Source organism: Bufo bufo, chromosome 6 (assembly GCF_905171765.1).
Source record: "Bufo bufo chromosome 6, aBufBuf1.1, whole genome shotgun sequence".
In the NCBI taxonomy this organism is placed as follows: domain Eukaryota; kingdom Metazoa; phylum Chordata; class Amphibia; order Anura; family Bufonidae; genus Bufo; species Bufo bufo.
The window spans coordinates 189,064,914-189,083,655 of record NC_053394.1 but is presented as its reverse complement, the minus strand read 5'-3'; the positions used below and the strand labels follow the sequence as shown (position 1 = coordinate 189,083,655).

At 48.4% G+C, this 18,742-nt stretch overlaps 1 protein-coding gene across 1 annotated transcript in view; it reads left to right on the top strand.

Annotated features, from left to right (window-relative positions):
• LOC121003272 (oxysterol-binding protein 1-like) overlaps positions 1 to 18,742 on the top strand; it is a 362,083-nt gene that overhangs the window by 225,077 nt on the left and 118,264 nt on the right. Inside the window, 1 exon segment of the mRNA XM_040434977.1 lies at positions 14,732 to 14,783. Coding sequence (XP_040290911.1) covers positions 14,732 to 14,783 — 52 coding nt within the window.

Sequence of the window (18,742 nt, the reverse complement as noted above, 5' to 3'; positions counted from 1 at the left end):
CTCTAAGCGGACGAGGTATGTCGTGAAGCTGTACAAACTTTGTGAGAGTACCTCAGGGTACACTTCCAAGTTTCGTGTGTACGAGGGGCGAGATTCCCGTATTGAACCCCCAGAATGTCCCCCCACTCTGGGTCTTAGCAGGAAACTTGTGTGGGACCTTATGCACCCACTGCTAGATACGGGTACGTGGATAATCTTTATACTAGTATCCCCTTGTTCCAGTCCCTCGCCGCCAGATCCACGTCAACGTGGCCTCCCTACCACCCCCTTCAGGTACCTATCCACAGGGGTGAGACCCGTGCCCTTACCAGTTGAAACCTATTGCTGGTCAGATTAGGGGTGGGCGGTATAGGCGATATATGCGATATAAATTTGGGCCACGATATGGATTTTTGCCATATCGCCTATATCGCCGGATCGCGATATGATTGCGCTCTCTGCGCGCACCATTTTCTCCTGAGCCGGCCGGCACAGTGGAGGGAGAAGGAGGGAGTCCCTCCCTCCCCACTGTGCGCGGCTGCCGCTGAACACCAATGAGGACAGAGTAGGAGGAGGAGGGGAGGGACTGTGGCCACTGCGCCACCAATGAATGTGCCGGCCATATCCCACAGGGTCCCCCTCCTCCCCCCCATCATTGGTGGCAGTGGGCAGTTCCGATCGGAGTCACAGCAGTGTAATGCGGGGGCTCCGATCGGTTACCATGGCAGCCAGGAGTCACGCTACTGAAGTCCTGGCTGCGATGGTATGTTAGTGAGCAGCATTATACTCACGTGCGCTGTGGCCGCCGGGCGTTCCTTCTTCTGTCTGTGCGGCGGATTGCTAATGCTTATAGCATTAGCAATGCGCCGCACAGACCTATGAGAAGGAGCGACCGGCGGCCACGGCGCACGTGAGTAAAATGCTGCTCACTAACATACCATCGCAGCCAGGACTTCAGTAGCGTCCTGGCTGCCATGGTAACCGATCGGAGCCCCAGCATTACACTGCTGGGACTCCGATCGGAACTGCCCACTGCCACCAATGATGGGGGGGGAGGCGGACCCTGTGGCCACTGCCACCAATGATTAATACTGGGGAGGGGGGAAGGAAGGGAGGGAGGGGAGGTTTGAGTTACCATAGGGGGCAGATCAGAGGCTGGGGGGGGGGGCAGATCAGAGGCTGGGGGGGGGCAGATCAGAGGCTGGGGGGGGAAGATCAGAGGCTGGGGGGGGCAGGAGAGGCTGGCTGCCATGGTCAGCTCCCTGCTGTTGTGTGCACAAAGCACAGGGCAGCAGGGAGAGTGTAAAGTCCTATTCACCCTAATAGAGCTCTATTAGGGTGAATATGACAAGGGTTCTAGCCCTTAAGGAGGCTAATAGTTATTAAATAAAAAGTAAAAAAAAGAAAAAGTTTAAACACCCCCCCCCCCCAATATAGAAAACAATATATCGCAATATATATCGCACATGCTTAAAATTATATCGCAATATAAATTTTAGGCCATATCGCCCACCCCTAGGTCAGATATAAGGACAAGAGGGATGTCCTACTGTCCACAATTCACGGTAACGGCATCACCCCTGTCCCTATGCGAGGTTCCGTGGCAACAGTCCTCAAGCCCGATTGTATCGAGGACTACAATCGGTATATGGGAGGAGTTGATCTCTCTGATCAAGTTCTCAAGCCATATAACACCATGCGCAAAACCCGGGCATGGTACAAAAAAGTTGCGGTCTACTTGGTACAGGTTGTTTTGTGCCTTGTGCCTTTTGTGCTGTTTCGGAGCGCTGGCAACACAGGGAAATTCCTTCAGTTCTATGAGGCAGTCCTCAAGGCCCTGATCTTTTCTGACCGGGAAAAAGCAGGCGGGAGTACCTCGGGAACTGGAGGCGCCCGGATCGTCCCTGGCCAACACTTTCCAGGTGTGGTCCGCCATACTGGAAAGAAGGGATGGTCCCAAAAAAAGTGCAGTGTGTCACAGTAGGGGGATACGGAAGGACACCACCACTCAGTGTGACACAAGCCCCGATCATCCGGGCCTCTGCATTGACGGTTGCTTCAGGGAGTACCACACTTCCATGGAGTACTAAATTTATAATCCCCTTCCCCAATTTTAATTCTATTTGGCCACAGACAATTGCTTACTCTCAGACTATAGAGATAGGCCTCATGCACACGACCGTTGTGTGCATCCGTGGCCGTTGTGCCGTTTTCCGTTTTTTTTCGCGGACCCATTGACTTTAAATGGGTCCGTGGAAAAATCGGAAAATGCACCGTTTTGCAGCTGCATCCGTGATCCGTGTTTCCTGTCCGTCAAAAAAATATGATCTGTCCTATTTTTTTGACGGACAACTGTTCACGGACCCATTCAAGTCAATGGGTCCGTGAAAGAACACGGATGCACACAAGATTGGCATCCGCGTTCGTGATCCGTGGCCGCAGGTTACTTTTTATACAGACGGATCCGAAGATCCGTCTGCATAAAAGCTTTTTCAGAGATGAGTTTTCACTTGGTGAAAACTCAAATCCGACAGTATATTCTAACACAGAGGCGTTCCCATAGTGATGGGGACGCTTCTAGTTAGAATATACTGAAAACTGTGTACATGACTGCCCCCTGCTGCCTGGCAGCACCCGATCTCTTACAGGGGGCTGTGATCCGCACAATTAACCCCTCAGGTGCTGCACCTGAAGGGGTTAATTGTGCCTTTCATAGCCCCCTATAATAGATCAGGGGCTGCCAGGCAGCAGGGGGCAGACCCCCCTCCCTCCCCAGTTTGAATATCATTGGTGGCCAGTGTGCGGCCTCCCCCCCCGCCCCCCCTCTATTGTATTAATATCATTGGTGGCCAGTGTGCGGCCTCCCCCCCGGCCCCCCCTCTATTGTATTAATATCATTGGTGGCCAGTGTGCGGCCTCCCCTCCTCCGCCCCCCCTCTATTGTAATATCATTGGTGGCCAGTGTGCGGCCTCCCCCCCCCCCCCGGCCCCCCCTCTGTTGTATTAATATCATTGGTGGCCAGTGTGCGGCCTCCCCTCCCCCGCCCCCCCCCCCTCTATTGTAATATCATTGGTGGCCAGTGTGCGGCCTCCCCTCCCCCCCTCTATTGTAATTTCATTGGTGGCCAGTGTGCGGCCTCCCCTCCTCTATTGTAATTTCATTGGTGGCCAGTGTGCGGCCTCCCCTCCCCCGCCCCCCCCCCCCCCCCTCCCCCGCCCCCCCTCCCCCCCTCTATTGTAATTTCATTGGTGGCCAGTGCGCGGCCTCCCCTCTTCCCCCCCCCCATCATTGGTGGGAGCTCCTCCTACTGGTAAGTGACAGGTCTGTGCGGCGCATTGATCTGTCACTTACTAGTAGGAGGAGCTCCCTGCCGGACACACATCGCAGAAGCCAGCAGGTAAGTATGATGCTTCTAATATTGTAATATTGCTAAGTAACCATGGCAACCAGGCCTGCAGTAGCGTCCTGGTTGCCATGGTTACCGATCAAAGCCCCAGAGCGATTAAACTGGGACTCCGATCGGAATCTCCGCTGCCACCAATGATCAGGCGGGGGGGGAGAGGGGAGGCCACCAATGAAATTACAATAGAGGGGGGCCGACGGAGGGGGGGGGGGGGGGGGGAGGCCGCACACTGGCCACCAATGATATTACAATAGAGGGGGGCCGATGGAGGGGAGGCCGCACACTGGCCACCAATGATATTCAAACTGGGGAGGGTGGGGGGTCTGCCCCCTGCTGCCTGGCAGCCCCTGATCTCTTACAGGGGGCTATGATACGCACAATTAACCCCTTCAGGTGCGGCACCTGAAGGGTTAATTGTGCTGATCACAGCCCCCTGTAAAAGATCGGGTGCTGCCAGGCAGCAGGGGGCTGTCATGTACACAGTTTGTAGTATATTCTAACTAGAAGCGTCCCCATCACTATGGGAACGCCTCTGTGTTAGAATATACTGTCGGATATGAGGTTCACGATGTAACTCATATCCGATAGTATATTCTCACATAGAGGCGTTGACTTGCATTGTAATTCAGGACGGATCCGTTTGGCTCCACACGGCCAAGCGGACACCAAAACGACAGTTTTTTCATGTCCGTGGATCCTCCAAAAATCAAGGAAGACCCACGGACGAAAAAACGGTCACGGATCACGGACCTACGGACCCCGTTTTTGCTGACCGTAAAAAAAAAACGGTCGTGTGCATGAGGCCATACTAAAATGTTTTAGTTTTTTTTTTTTAAGTTAGGTACATACTGGACGGATATATTGCCAGGATTATCAGAGAAGTTACCCAAATGGATGTTCGTGGAGACCCTAGGTTCTGTCTTCTGGGACTGCTAGACGTTGATGAGGGGGATACTAATTTATCTATATGTATGCAGAGAATGCTGTTCCAGGCCCGAATAGTAATGGCTAAACACTGGACCAATCATGACCCGCCCACCTCTCGGGAATACCTTAATAGAATGAACACCATCCTAAGATATGAAAGGGGAATATACTTGAAAAGGAAGTGTCCCAATAAGTTTTTTTTTGTTTAAAAAAGGATATTATAGTGTAAAACCTAAATGTAAAAAAGTTGACATATTAGGTATTGCCACGTCCGTAAGAATCTGCTCTATAAAAGTAACACATGCCCTAATCCCACAAATGAACACAGTCCAAAAAAGTGCCAAAACTGCTATTTTTTGCCAAATTTTCCATTTGAATCAATTTTTTCCGTTAACAAAGCAAGGGTTAACAGTCAAACAAAACTCTAAATTTTTTGCCCTGATTCTGTAGTTTTCAGAAACACCCCATATGTGGTTGTAAAATGCTGTATGGCCAAACGGCAGGGCGCACAAGGAAAGGAGCGCCAAATGGTTTTTGGAAGCCAGATTTTGCTGGACTGTTTTTTTGACACCATGTCCCATTTAAAGCCTCCCTGATGCACTCCTAGAGTAGAAACTTCATAAAAGTGACCCCATCTAAGAAACTACACCCCTCAAGGTATTCAAAACTGATTTTAGAAACTTTGTTAACCCTTTAGGTGTTCCACAAAAGTTATTAGCAAATGGAGATGAAATTTCAGAATTTCAATTTTTTGTAACCTTGCCTCACAAAAATGTGATATAGAGCAACCAAAAATCATATGTACCCTAAAAATAGTCCCTACAAAACTGCTACCTTATCCCATAGTTTCCAAAGTGGGGTCACTTTTTTGGAGTTTTAACTCTAGGGGTGCATCAGGGGGTCTTTAAATGGGACATGGTGTAAATAAACCAGTCTATCAAAATCTGCCTTCCAGAAACCATATGGTGTTCCTTTCCTTCTGCGCACTGCCGTGTGCCCGTACAGTAGTTTACGACCACGTATGGGGTGTTTCTATAAACTACAGAATCAGGGTAATAAATTTTGAGTTTTGTTTGGCTGTTAACCCTTGCTTTGCTACTGGAAAAAATGGATTAAAATTGAGAATTTGCCCAAAAATGTTAATTCTGAAATTTTATCTCCATTTGCCAATAACTCTTTTGGAACACCTAAAGGGTTAACAACGTTTGTAAAATCAATTTTGAATACCTTGAGGGGTGTACTTTCCAAAATGGGGTCATTTTTGCGTAGTTTCTATTATTTAAGCCTCACAAAGTGACTTTAGACCTGAATTGGTCCTTAAAAAGTGGGTTTTGAAATATTTCTGAAAAATTTCAAGATTTGCTTCTAAACTTCTAAGCCTTGTAACCAGGGCTGTGGAGTCGGTAGATAAATGTTCCGACTCCGACTCCTCAGTTTTATGTACCTCCGACTCCCCGACTCCGACTCCTCTGTATTAATATGCGAATGTATTTTATACATTCCTTGAGGGAAAGAAACGCAACCTACCACAGGACTACTGGCTGGGAAGCCAACAGTCTACTGTATTGCACAGTTTAAGCAAAAGACAAACACAATGAAAACAAAGGAGGATCCTAGAAGGGGCATTTATTCTAAAACATGATTTTCCTAGGAGAATCCCATAGTCATGTTTAAAGTTTAAGCTAACAATCGGAGTTTACAAGTTTTTATAGCCTTAGCTAAATGACAGCAGTTTTTCCAATGGTTTACAGCTTCAGTCTTGAACTATTGGCCCTCCATTCCCTTCACTTATACAAGTGTCTCACTCTCTAGTCCTGCAAAAAACATATTTATTTAATCCCTTATCAGTGAGAGGCTAGGTTACACATGGACGCTGCGTTCCCTGTAAAAGCAGAACACAACACTATGGAAAGTATAAGTATTGCAGCTCCTAATTGTGCGTTGCGTGCCATATAGTGAAGCACATGAAAAGCATGCTTCTTCACGGTCACTTGCACTGCATGCATTGGTCTTTATTCTTACAGTAGAGAAGTCATTAATTATAACTTTTTGTGAATTGGGACATTTAAACTTGCTTTTTTTATTCCAATCTAAATTTAGTAGGAGTCGGAGTCGGTGCATTGTTTGCCGACTCCGACTCCAGGTACCCAAAATTTCCCTCGACTCCGACTCCGACTCCACAGCCATGCTTGTAACGTCCCCAAAAAATTAAATTGCATTCCCAAAACGATCCAAACATGAAGTAGACATATGGGGAATGTAAATAAATAACTATTTTTGGAGGTATTACTATGTATTATAGAAGTAGTGAAATTTAAACTTGGAAATTTGCTAATTTTTCCACATTTTTGGTAAATTTGGTATTTTTTTTTTATAAATAAAAATGTTTTTTTTTTTACTCCATTTTACCAGTGTCATAAGGTACAATATGTGATGAAAAAACAATTTCAGAATGTCCTGGATAAGTAAAATCGTTTTAAAGTTATTCACACATAAAGTGACACTGGTCAGATTTGCAAAAAATGGCCTCATCCTTAAGGTGAAAATGAGCCCGTTACTTAAGGGGTTAAAGTTTTGGAATGGCCCAGACCTGAATCCGACTGAAAGTCTGTGGGGTGATCTGAAGAGGGCTGTGCACAGGAGATGCCCTCGCAATCTGACAGATTTGGAGTGTTTTTGCAAAGAAGAGTGGGCAAATCTTGCCAAGTCAAAATGTGCCATGCTGATAGACTCATACCCAAAAAGACTGCTGTAATAAAATCAAAAGTTGCTTCAACAAAGTATTAGTTTAAGGGTGTGCACCCTTATGCAACCATATTATTTTTTTTATTTCTTCCCTCTACCTAAAAGATTTTAGTTTGTTTTTCAATTGAGTGGTACAGTTTTTTACATCACACAAACCTGACATTTTAACAGGGGTGTGTAGACTTTTTATATCCACTGTATATATAACTACTTGGCGAAAAAAAAAAAACTGCACCGTAAACTGAGCAGACCGATCAGAAAAATGGATGTTTCTGATCAGCGCTCAGCAGATGCAGGACGCACGTACGCACACAGATATTATGTTTGTGCACAAATCTACACTAACACTACCTAACTAAAATAGATTTCTATCTAACACTAAATGTACTTTCTCGCCCATTCCATTGGGGGACACAGACCATGGGTATAGCCTAGTCCATCACTAGGAGGAGACACTATGCAAATAAGACAAAACAGCTCCTCCTCCACTGTCTATACCCCCCTGCTCCCAACAGGAGGCCCTTAGTTTTAGCTTGGTGTCGGATAAGGAGGTGACACGCCTGCTCAGCAGGGTTGTCCCTGTAGTTTTTTCTCTTCTCCCGTTAGTTTTTTTTCTCTATAGAGACGCAGGGTCGCATGGTGCGTCCCTGGTCTCTCAGGGAGCGAGCGCCAGGGTCGAATGGACGTCCCCGGCTACCTCCCCTTCCCCCCAGAAGATAAGTGGAACCGGGCTCGACCTGCAGCTCCGGTGGCCTACCAGATCCGAGGTCACCTAGTCCTGCCCTCTACCCAGATCACTGCAACTCCTTGTGCCAGATGACTGAAGAGGTGACGCCACTAGTCCGGAACAGAGGGTGAAGACTGCAGGACTCAGATAAGTACAACTGCTCTCCTGCAATCTTCCCCTCCCCCCGTAGTGGCTATGGTGATGCGGTCTTTAGGGCTTACCTTGGATCAGGGTGGGCCTGCTGGGTTGAGAGGGAGGAGGGATCCTTCTTGGGGCTGTGACTAGTCGCAGTGCCTTGCGGTTGCGCCCCTTCTCCATTTGCGCGGGGGGATTTTAACCCCTTCATTGCGGCGGTGGACGCCATTTTCGGAGCCGGGGTCAGCCTTTTTAATATTTCCCGCGCGTGCGTTTTTTCGCGAGATCTGTGACGCGACTGGGGGGCGGAGCCTATCGCTTCTGCTCTGGCGCTTCCGCTTTGCCTCAGCGCTTCTCCACGCTTGGCTGCTCCTCCAGCTCCTCACGGGTCACGGTAGGACTGTAGTGTTCTGCAAAGCTTTTGAGACCCTGACTCCGGGATTGTCGCCATCATGCCTAGACCTGGGGCCCCCCAAAAGGGATCCTGTAAGGTATGCTGCCTGCCACTATCTGTTACAGGATCTTGTGACTCATGCCTGCCCTCAGGACAGGATCATCCTCCTCCTCCCCCTCCACCAATCCAGCCCAGTCCCTCCACCGCCCCTTCGGAATCCGCGGAGCCCTCCTGGGCCTCTGCCATATCTAGGGCGGCCGCAGACTTGGCCCAAGTCTCGCGCGCGGCCATGGCCTTTATGGAACGCATGGTGGCCACTGATCCTGTGGTTAGCACCACTCCAGCTCCCGGTGCCCCCCACAGAGGACGCCTGACCGTTAAGAGGCAGCGTACGCAGCAGCATCCCTCCTCGGATGACTCTTCTCCCCCCCCCCCCCCCCCCCCCTCGCCTGGAGGCGTGTTCAGTCTCTCCCCCTCGCAGGGACTACAGGTCTGAAGGGTAAAGGTCCGGCTCGGACGAGGACACGGAGCCGGAACCATCGCCTTATCTCTCCACCATGGTGGCAGACTTGGTCACGGCGGGCTGTGACACCTTTGACATCCAAGGGGAACCTCCTTCTACTAGTAGCCAGGAATTCCCCCTTTTCCACTCCAGAAAACCAGAGGCAGTCACATTCCCAATTCATGGTGAGTTCGCCAAGGTCCTTTCAAAGGCTTGGGAGCGCCCTAATCACCGTTTTTCTGCCACAAGGCACATGGATACTCTGCATCCTTTCCCGGCAGATAATGTGCAGCAGTGGTCTTCTTCTCCTAAGGTCGACCCGCCGGTGGACAGATTGGCTAAGAATACGGCAATACCAGTCCTGGACGGGTCCTCTCTGCAGGACTCAGTTGACAGGTGTTTGGACTCTCTTTCCTAAGCCATCTTCACTCTGGCAGGCACAGGTCTGTGGCCTGCGTTCGCCTCAGCCTGGGTAGCCAGGGCGCTTTCGGTGTGGTTGCAGCGCCATCATCAGGACCTCACGGAGCAGGATGCCTCTGCGGACACCCTGAACTTCGTCCTCCAGATGTCCCAATCGACAACATTCCTCTGTGAGGCCTCATTGGACCTCGGCACTCTCTTTGCGCGGGTTTTTGCCCTCTCTGTCACGCAGCGCAGGGAGGTCTGGTTGAAGGTCTGGGACGCCGACGCTTCCTCCAAGCGCTCCCTCACTAATCTCCCCTTTGCGGGCTCCAGACCCTTCGGGGCTAAGCTGGACGAGATTATCTCTGACGCTACGGGGGGCAAGAGTATACACCTGCCCCAATCTAGATCCAAGAGCGCCTTCAGAGCTCGCCCCTCTGGCTCTAGGAACCAGTCCTTTCGGCGCTTCTCCTCCAGGTCTGCGACAGCCCCCTCCTCCGGCGGCTCTCAGGACTCCCGCAATAAGCCTTCCTTTAAGCCTCAACCTTCCTGGCGTCCGCGGGCCCAATTCCAGGGGAGTTCTGCCCGCCCCGCGGCTCCCAAGCAGTCCTCTGCCTGAAGGAGCGCCCCCACCGCTTGCAGTGGGGGGCCGTCTGCTCTCCTTCCAGCATGTCTGGAGAGCTTGCGTTCAAGACGCCTGGGCCCTGGAAATTGTAACTTCCGATTACAAGATTTTATTAGTTTCCAGACCTCCGGAACGTTTCTTTCCTTCACGGGTTCCGGGGGATCCGACCCGTGCCTCGGCCCTTTTACAAGCGGTCTCCTCCCTTCTGGCCCGGGGAGTAGTTGTCCCAGTCCCAGTCCCTCTAGAGGAACAGGGTGCAGGATTCTACTCAAATCTCTTTGTACTGCCAAAGAAGGTGGGATCAGTGCGTCCGGTCTTAGACCTGAAGCTATTAAACAAGTCACTGCGGGTGCGGAGGTTCCGGATGGAATCCCTCCGCTCCGTTATTGCTTCTCTTCTTCCAGGGGAGTTCCTCGCGTCGGTGGACATCCGGGATGCCTATCTACATGTCCCTATTGCAGAATCTCATCACAGATTCCTGCGCTTTTCCATTGGCGGCCGTCATTATCAGTTCGTCGCCCTTCCCTTTGGGCTGGCGACAGCCCTGCGGGTATTCACAAAAATCTTGGTGCCGCTCATGGCACTTCTCCGTACCAGGGGCATATCTCTGCTGATGGACGACATACTGATAAAGGTCCCCTCGTCCCCAGGCAGAAGACAGCGTCAGGATCACTGTTCAGACTCTGCAACAGTTCGGCTGGCTGATCAACTTCCCGAAGTCATCTCTCTAACCTTCCTAGAGGGTGACCTTCCTGGGGATGATTATGGACACTACTGCAGCCCGGGTATTCCTTCGGGATTGCAAGTTCTCTCAGATACTGGAGTCTGTGTCTAGCCTTCTGCATTCCCCGTGTCTCTCCATCCTGGAGTGTATGCAGGTTCTGGGGCTTATGGTGGCCTCCTTCGAGGCAGTCCCCTTTGCCCAGTTTCACACTCTGGGACAAGACATCGAGGGGTCTAGACTCCGCCTTCCTCCTCAGGTGCGCATGGATCTCCCGTGGTGGCTGTCCCCTCAGAATCTGACTTCGGGAAAATCCTTCCACCCAATCTCCTGGACGGTCGTCACCACCGATGCCAGTCTCCTGGGTTGGGGTGGCGGTCTTCGGGCTCGGACGGTTCAGGGGGTGTGGTCAGAGGTGGAAGCCCGCCTTCCGATCAACATACTGGAGCTCAGAGCAATTTTCCTCTCTGTCTCATTGGACCCCCCTCTTAGCGGGTCTCCCGGTAAGGGTCCAATCGGACAATGCCACAGCCGTGGCCTACATCAATCATCAGGGCAGAACCCGCAGTCGGCCGGTGATGCAGGAGGTGAAAAGGATCCTCCAGTGGGCGGAGGCTCACGTTCCAATATTGTCTGCAGTGTATATCCCAGGGGTCGAAAACTGGACGGCAGACTTAATCGGCCGCAACAGGGTGGATCCGGGAGAGTGGTCTCTGCATCCGGACGTATTCGAGGACGTCTGTCACCGTTGGGGCTGCCCGGACGTGGGCTTGATGGCGTCCAGGCTCAACAACAAGATTCCCACGTTCCTGGCCCGAGCTCTGGATCCGGAGGCGTACGGGGTGGACGCTCTGGTGGCTCCATGGCAAGACTTCACGCTCCTCTGTCTTCCCACCACTGCCTCTACTTCCAAAGGTTCTTCGCAGGGTAGCAGCAGAAGGAATCCCGACCATCGCCCCAGATTGGACTCGCCGCGCCTGGTTCTCGGAGGTCACTCGGATGCTGGCAGACGTTCCGTGGCCTCTTCCTCTCAGGGAGGACCTGCTGTCTCAGGGTCCGCTCTTCCACCGGAATTTACAGCCACTTTGTTTAACGGCGTGGCTGTTGAGACCACCATCTTGAAGAAGAGGGGCTTCTCGGACTCTGTCATGATGACCATGATCAAAGCCAGGAAACCAGCCTCCTCCCGGATATACTATCGTACCTGGAAGGCCTTTCTTGTTTTTTTGCGAGAAGTTAGGCGTTTTTCCCCTTCGTTTCTCCATTCCGGTGGTCCTCTCCTTTCTTCAGTCGGGCCTTGAGATTGGAATGTCCCTTAGCTCTCTGAATGGTCAGGTCTCCGCTCTGGCCATTTTCTTTCAGCGGTCTCTGGCTCTGGTCAGTCCGGTGAAGACCTTCCTACAGGGGGTGGCGCATTCGGTCCCTCCGTATGTCCCTCCCCTGCCCCCCTGGGATCTGAACCTGGTTCTTTCTTCTCTCCAGGTGGCTCCTTTTGAGCCCCTGAGGGATGTTTCTCTGAGTCTTCTCACCTGGAAGGTGGTCTTTTTGGTGGCCATCACATCTATCAGGAGGGTATCGGAGCTGGCTGCCCTTCCCTCTAAGGAGCCCTTTTTGGTCTTTCACAAGGATAAGGTGGTTCTGCGCCCAGTCCCTTCTTTTTTGGCCCAAGGTAGTCCCGCCCCGGTGAACCCCAAGGAGCGCGCTCTCCATTCTCTTGATGTTGTCCGTGCTTTGCGGTTGTACCTGTCAGTTACTGCCCCATTTCGCCGCTCGGACTCCCGAGGGGCCTCGTAAGGGTCTGGCGGCCTCTGTGGCTCGGTGGATTCGGTCAACTATTGCCATGGCCTATCGGTCCCGGGGTAGGGTTTCCCCAGCGAGGGTTACCGCGCACTTTACCAGGGCGGTGGGGGCCTCCTGGGCTAGGCGCAATCGAGCCAAGGCGGCCACCTGGTCGTCCTTACATACCTTTACAAAGTTCTACTAGCATCACTCTCTGGCGTCGGCTGATGCTGCCCTGGGGCGCAAGGTTTTGCAGGCTGTGGTTCCTGTTTAACCGTTGGACGTTTCCCTCTGGAGGTGCTGGTCTTCCCACCCCATGGACTGCTCTAGGACGTCCCATGGTCTGTGTCCCCCAATGGAATGGGCGAGAAAAGGATTATTTTTTATGAAACTCACCTGTAAAATCTTTTTCTCGTCTTTTCCATTGGGGGACACAGCTCCCACCCATTCTTGTCTGTTACAGGAGGGGTTGGTTCTATTAGGACCTTATGATTAACAACCTGATGGTGGTATTCCTAGGTTCCGTTGTTCTTGGTTAACATTTGGTTTTTGGTCTCCTTCTCCTACTGCTTTTGCACACACTGAGGTCCTCCTGTTGGGAGCAGGGGGGTATAGCCAGTGGAGGAGGAGCTGTTTTTTCTTATTTGCATAGGGTCTCCTCCTAGTGGTGGACTAAGCTATACCCATGGTCTGTGTCCCCCAATAAAAAAGATTTTACAGGTTAGTTTTACAAAAAATCTCCTTTTTTACTCCAATAAAATAAAAAATAAAAACAAAAGCGACCAGTAAAAAAAATTGTACTTATTGGTGCTCAGGGCTGCAGAACGCACGCAAGCGGACATTTGGTGCGTTATTGCAGACTCTGCAGTATAAAAATTTACTGCAGATACAAAAAAAGAACACTAGCGAAAAAATATGTATATGATTCTAACTATTACCTCAAAAAAAAAAAAAAAAAGGGACAGATAAAAAAAATCATATATCTGCGCCAAATAAAAACCCAGGTGCTGAGCAGTGAAGTATGGACTGATCAGCTAATCGCACACAGAAAAAGTGGTGCAGAGCAGAAAAAATAAATAAATAAAAAAGTGACGACAAGAAATGTCTAAATTTCTTCGCCGCAGGCAAAATCTGACGGGGAGGGAGAGGGGGGGATAAGGACAGGGATTAGGGTTTGGGAAGGGGATTGGATTAGGTAGAACCACATCAGCATGCACTCACCAGCTAGAATGGCTGCATGCAGGGAGGTTCTGCCCTTTCCTGTGCAGCTATAGCGCTGCCATTGGCTGGAGCGTTGTTCCAGCCAATCGCAGCGCTGGCAGGGGACTCCAAACACTGGTGTCCCCTGCCTAACCTCAGAGGGGACAGGTGCTAACTTATTGAGCATCGGTCACCTCCCTTTGACCCGCCCCGCAGCTTACATATGCTTCCTGCGCTGCGATGTGTCGGTCTTCACTGATCAGCCAATCGCACCGCACAGAGCTGCCCTTACCTTTCATTTTGTGCTCCGGTCCCCTGACGATTTTCACCCAGAGACCGGCGGACCACGCTCCGTACACATACGTTGCTGGTCCTTAAGGGTCCATTCACACGTCCGTTGTTTCTTTCCTGATCTGTTCCGTTTTTTGCGGAACAGATCTGGACCAGATCTGGACACATTCATTTTCAATGGGTCCTGAAAAAAAACGGACAGCTCAGTGTCTGATTTTTTTTCAGGACCCATTGAAAATGAATGGGTCCAGATCTGTTCCGCAAAAAACGGAACAGATCAGAAAAGAAACAACGGACGTGTGAATAAGGCCTTAGTCACATCCGGGTCCTCTATGTGTTAAAGACTACAACTTGTCCCGCAAAAAACAATCCCTTGTACAGCTGTATAGACAAAAAAATATAAGTTATATCTCTTGGAAGGCAACGATGCAAAAAGGAACAAAAACGCTTCGTCAGTAGGGCCCAAAACAGGCTGGTCACTAAGGGGTTAAAATATACACTCTGTCTACTAGTTTGGGGACAAGGTTTCAACTAAATGTAATTTATGCAGTGTTGATACTCAGGCCAGAGGCAGCCTATTGAATAGTTGTAAGCGGTTTGTGCAAAGGGGACTTGACTTTATTTTTTAACAATTTTATAAAAATTATGGGGAAAAACATGGCAGAAATGCAGCCAAAATGCCAATTGTGAATTTACTTTGAGTGGAAGAAATCTGTAAGACACCACTAAACATATGGATAAATACCTGCCAATAACTTTGCGAAATCTGAATGTAAAAGGTATTTATTTTTATTTTTTTTATATTTTTTTTTTTTTATAAATCATTATTCCAGAAAAATAATGGTAATTATATTACGACATTGATGGTATACACACATGCTTTCATTCTCTTCTTTGCAGACGATCTGGTAGCAATATCAGTGCCGCAAGCTGTGATATTATGGAGGAGCAGGTGAGTGCAGCTTTATTTAATTATCATATGACACTAACAGAAGATTTCCAACCATCTGTAAAATAACTGCTACGATTGCCATTAAATGAGGTGCCGTTTTTCATAAATAAAGCCTAAATTGCTATTTTGATCTGGGACATTGGTGGCGTATTGCCAGGATGTGCCATAAGTGTCAGATAAAAGCAGGTGCAACATCTGGGACCCGCTTCTGTCTTCAGAACAGGACTGACGAAGTGAGCAGATTGTAGCCATGCATACATGGCCACCCTCTGTTCCCCGCTATGGAAGTACTGAAAGTAGTGAATGGAGCATTGGCTGCGCTTGCATAGTGTGCTCTTCATTCATTGCTATTGGACTTCCAAATATAGCTTGCTCAACTAATTTCTGAACTCCCATCGATAAGCGTGGAGAGCATGCACTGTGTACTTTTTCCCTTTGGGGGGCCCTGTTCTCTAGAATATTTATCTTCTAGCGATATGCTATCATTGTGCCAGCCCCTTTAATCATCATCATTGCCCAGTCTAGGTAATCCTTGCGAGCCACAATAATCTGCTGTCAGTATCTCTCTCCTGACCTGTTTGATGCAGTGTGTTCCAGATTCCAGACGGAGTATCTCACATTGGTCCCTAAACTGGAAATATTGCTAGCGGTATTGGGCACCTAACCCTATTCAGTCTCTGCGTGTGAACAAGAAAGTCACTGTTCACAGACAGTAAGCCAACATTTTGTAAATGGTGAGGAATTAATAAATATTAGTAGACAGGGCTCCAGATGGCGACCAAAATGGTCGCCAATGCGACTTAGAATTGCAAAATGGCGACAACACTTTGTAGACCCTCCGCTGCTCTGCCTCTTTCACACTGACATGGCACGCGCTGCTGTCAGCACGTACCATGTTCTCCTCAGCAGCACAGGGGTAGAGGAGGCAGTCCCTCCTCCCTGTACCGCTGCTCCCACCAATGGACTGATAGCAGGGAGGAGGAAGGGAGGGGCTGTGGCCACTGCGCCACCAATGAATATAGTTTATGCCTGAATACAAATGCAGCCTGCGGGTGCCGGCCATATCCCATACCTGGCACCCAGCCTCTATGACCGCGCGCTGCGATCCGCTGCTATTAACCCGTCAGGTGCGGCACCTGAGGGATTAATTGCTGCAGATCGCAGTGCGCAGTCATAGAGGCCGGGTATGAGATATGGCCGGTACCAGCAGCCTGCGTTTGTATTCAGGCATAAACGATATTCATTGGTGGCAATGCCCCCCCCCCAACCCCAGTATTATAAAGTATAATCATTGGTGGCGCAGTGCACTACTGAAGCCCTGGCTGCCATAGTCTGCTCCCTGCTGCTGTGTGCACTATGCACAGGGCAGCAAGGAGAGTGTGAAGTCCTATTCTCCCCGATAGATCTCTATTAGGGTGATTAGGACAAGGGATGAAAAGATCCTTTGTCCTATTAAATATAAAGTTAAAAAAAAACAAAACCCCAAAATATTAAGTTTAAATTACCCCCTTTCCCAATTTTACATATAAAATATGTGAACAATAAATAAATATTGCATATCGCCACACCCAAAAAAGTGCGAACTATTAAAATATTTAACAATATTTCCTATGCGGTGAACGCCGTAACAGAAAAAAAAATATAAAAAAACTTGCAATTTGCCATTTTGTAGTCACCTTATCCCAACAAAAATTAGGATCGGACTGTTCTATTATGGTCCAGACGTTCCATAAAATGTGGAATTCACCCGGCTTTTTTGGGGTTTTATTTTTTTCACGTGGTATCGAGTATCGCAATACTTATTTATGGTATCGAAATCGAGTCAAAATTTTGGTATCGTGACAACCCTAGGTAAGACATGTATTTATTTATTTTTTTATTATACCGTTATTGTATGTATTTTAAATTTGGCGACTAAAAATTTAATTTGGCTCCTAAATTTTTCAGGTTAGGAGCCAATGGCTCCTTGATATTTTTTTTTTGTCTGGAGCCCTGTAGATAGTTACATAATACTTCATTAGGACTCATGCACACTACCGTTGTTGTTTTTCCGCATCCGATCTACAGGGCTGCAAAAGATAAGGAGAGCAGACCGTTTGCTGTCTGCATCCATACTTCCTTTTCACAGCCCTGCAAAAAATATAATGTGTCCTACTGTTTTACGGACAAGGATAGGACAGTTTTGTGGAGGGCTCGACCTTCCGTTCTGAAAAATTTATAACACATCGCTGGTATCCATGTTTAGTGGATCCGTAATTTGCGGACCGCAAAAATGTCTACGCCCATGTGCATGAGCCCTTATACAGTAAAATGACAGTCTGTTAACGGGTTTGCCACAGGGTGGGGTTCAATACTATCTGCCTCAAAGCCAATTCCTTGCAGGGATGTCAATCTCTAGGTAAGAGCTGTGAGGAGTTGTTTTAGTGACTTCCTCATAGTGGCTGATATTTATCAACATCACCTCTTTGCTAAAACATGTGATCCTACAACAGAATTACTAAACGTTACCTATAGCTTTAACCCCTTCAGTACCGAGCCACTTTTCACCTTAAGGTGAAGGCAGATTTTTGCAAATCTGACATGCGTCACTTTGTGGTAATAACTTTGGAACACTTTTACTTATCCAAGCCATTCTGAGATTGTTTTCTTGTGACACATTGTACTTTGTCAGTGGTAATTTAGAATCAATATGTTTTACCTTTTTTTTATATTTAAAAAAAAAGTTTACGGACAATTTGGGAAAAATATGCAATTTTCTAAATTTAAGTTTGCTTTTAAAACTGATAGTGACACCTCACATAATAGTTATTACTTAACATTTACTACATTCAGGTCCATAAATATTGGGACATCGACCCAATTGTAACATGTTTGGCTCCATACACCACCACAATGGATTTGACATGAAACGAACAAGATGTACTTTAACTGCAGACTGTCAGCTTTAATTTGAGGGTATTTACATCCAAATCAGGTGAACGGTGTAGAAATTACAACAGTTTGCATATGTGACTCCCATTTGTTAAGGAACCAAAAGTTATGGGACAATTGGCTTTTCAGCTGTTCCATGGCCAGGTGTGTGTGTTCCCTCATTATCCCAATTACAATGAGCAGATAAAAGGTCCAGAGTTCATTTTTTTAAGTGTGCTATTTGCATTTGGAATCTGTTGCTGTCAACTCTCAAGATGAAATCCAAAGAGCTGTCACTATCGGTGAAGCAAGCCATCATTAGGCTGAAAAAACAAAACAAACCCATCAGAGAGATAGCAAAAACATTAGGCGTCTCCAAAACAACTGTTTGGAACATTCTTAAAAAGAAGGAACGCATCGGTGAGCTCAGCAACACCAAAAGACCCAGAAGACCACGGAAAACAACTGTGGTGGATGACTGAAGAATTCTTTCCCTGGTGAAGAAAACACCCTTCACAACAGTTGGCCAGTTCAAGAACACTCTCCAGGAGGTAGGTGTATATGTGTCAAAGTCAACAATCAAGAGAAGACTTCACCAGAGTGAAAACAAGAGGGTTCACCACAAGATGTAAACCATTGGTGAGCCTCAAACAGGAAGGCCAGATTAGAGTTTGCCAAACAACATCTAAAAAAGCCTTCACAGTTCTGGAACAACATCCTATGGACAGATGAGACCAAAATCAACTTGTACCAGAGTGATGGGAAGAGAAGAGTATGGAGAAGGAAAGGAACTACTCCTTAGCATACCACCTCATCAGTGAAGCGTGGTGGTGCTAGTGTCATGGCGTGGGCATGTATGGCTGTAAATGGAACTGGTTCTCTTGTATTTATTGATGATGTGACTGCTGACAAAAGCAGCAGGATTAATTCTGAAATGTTTCGGGCAATATTATCTGCTCATATTCAGCTAAATGCTTTAGAACTCATTGGACGGCGCTTCACAGTGCAGATGGACAATGACCCAAAGCATACTGCAAAAGCAGCCAAAG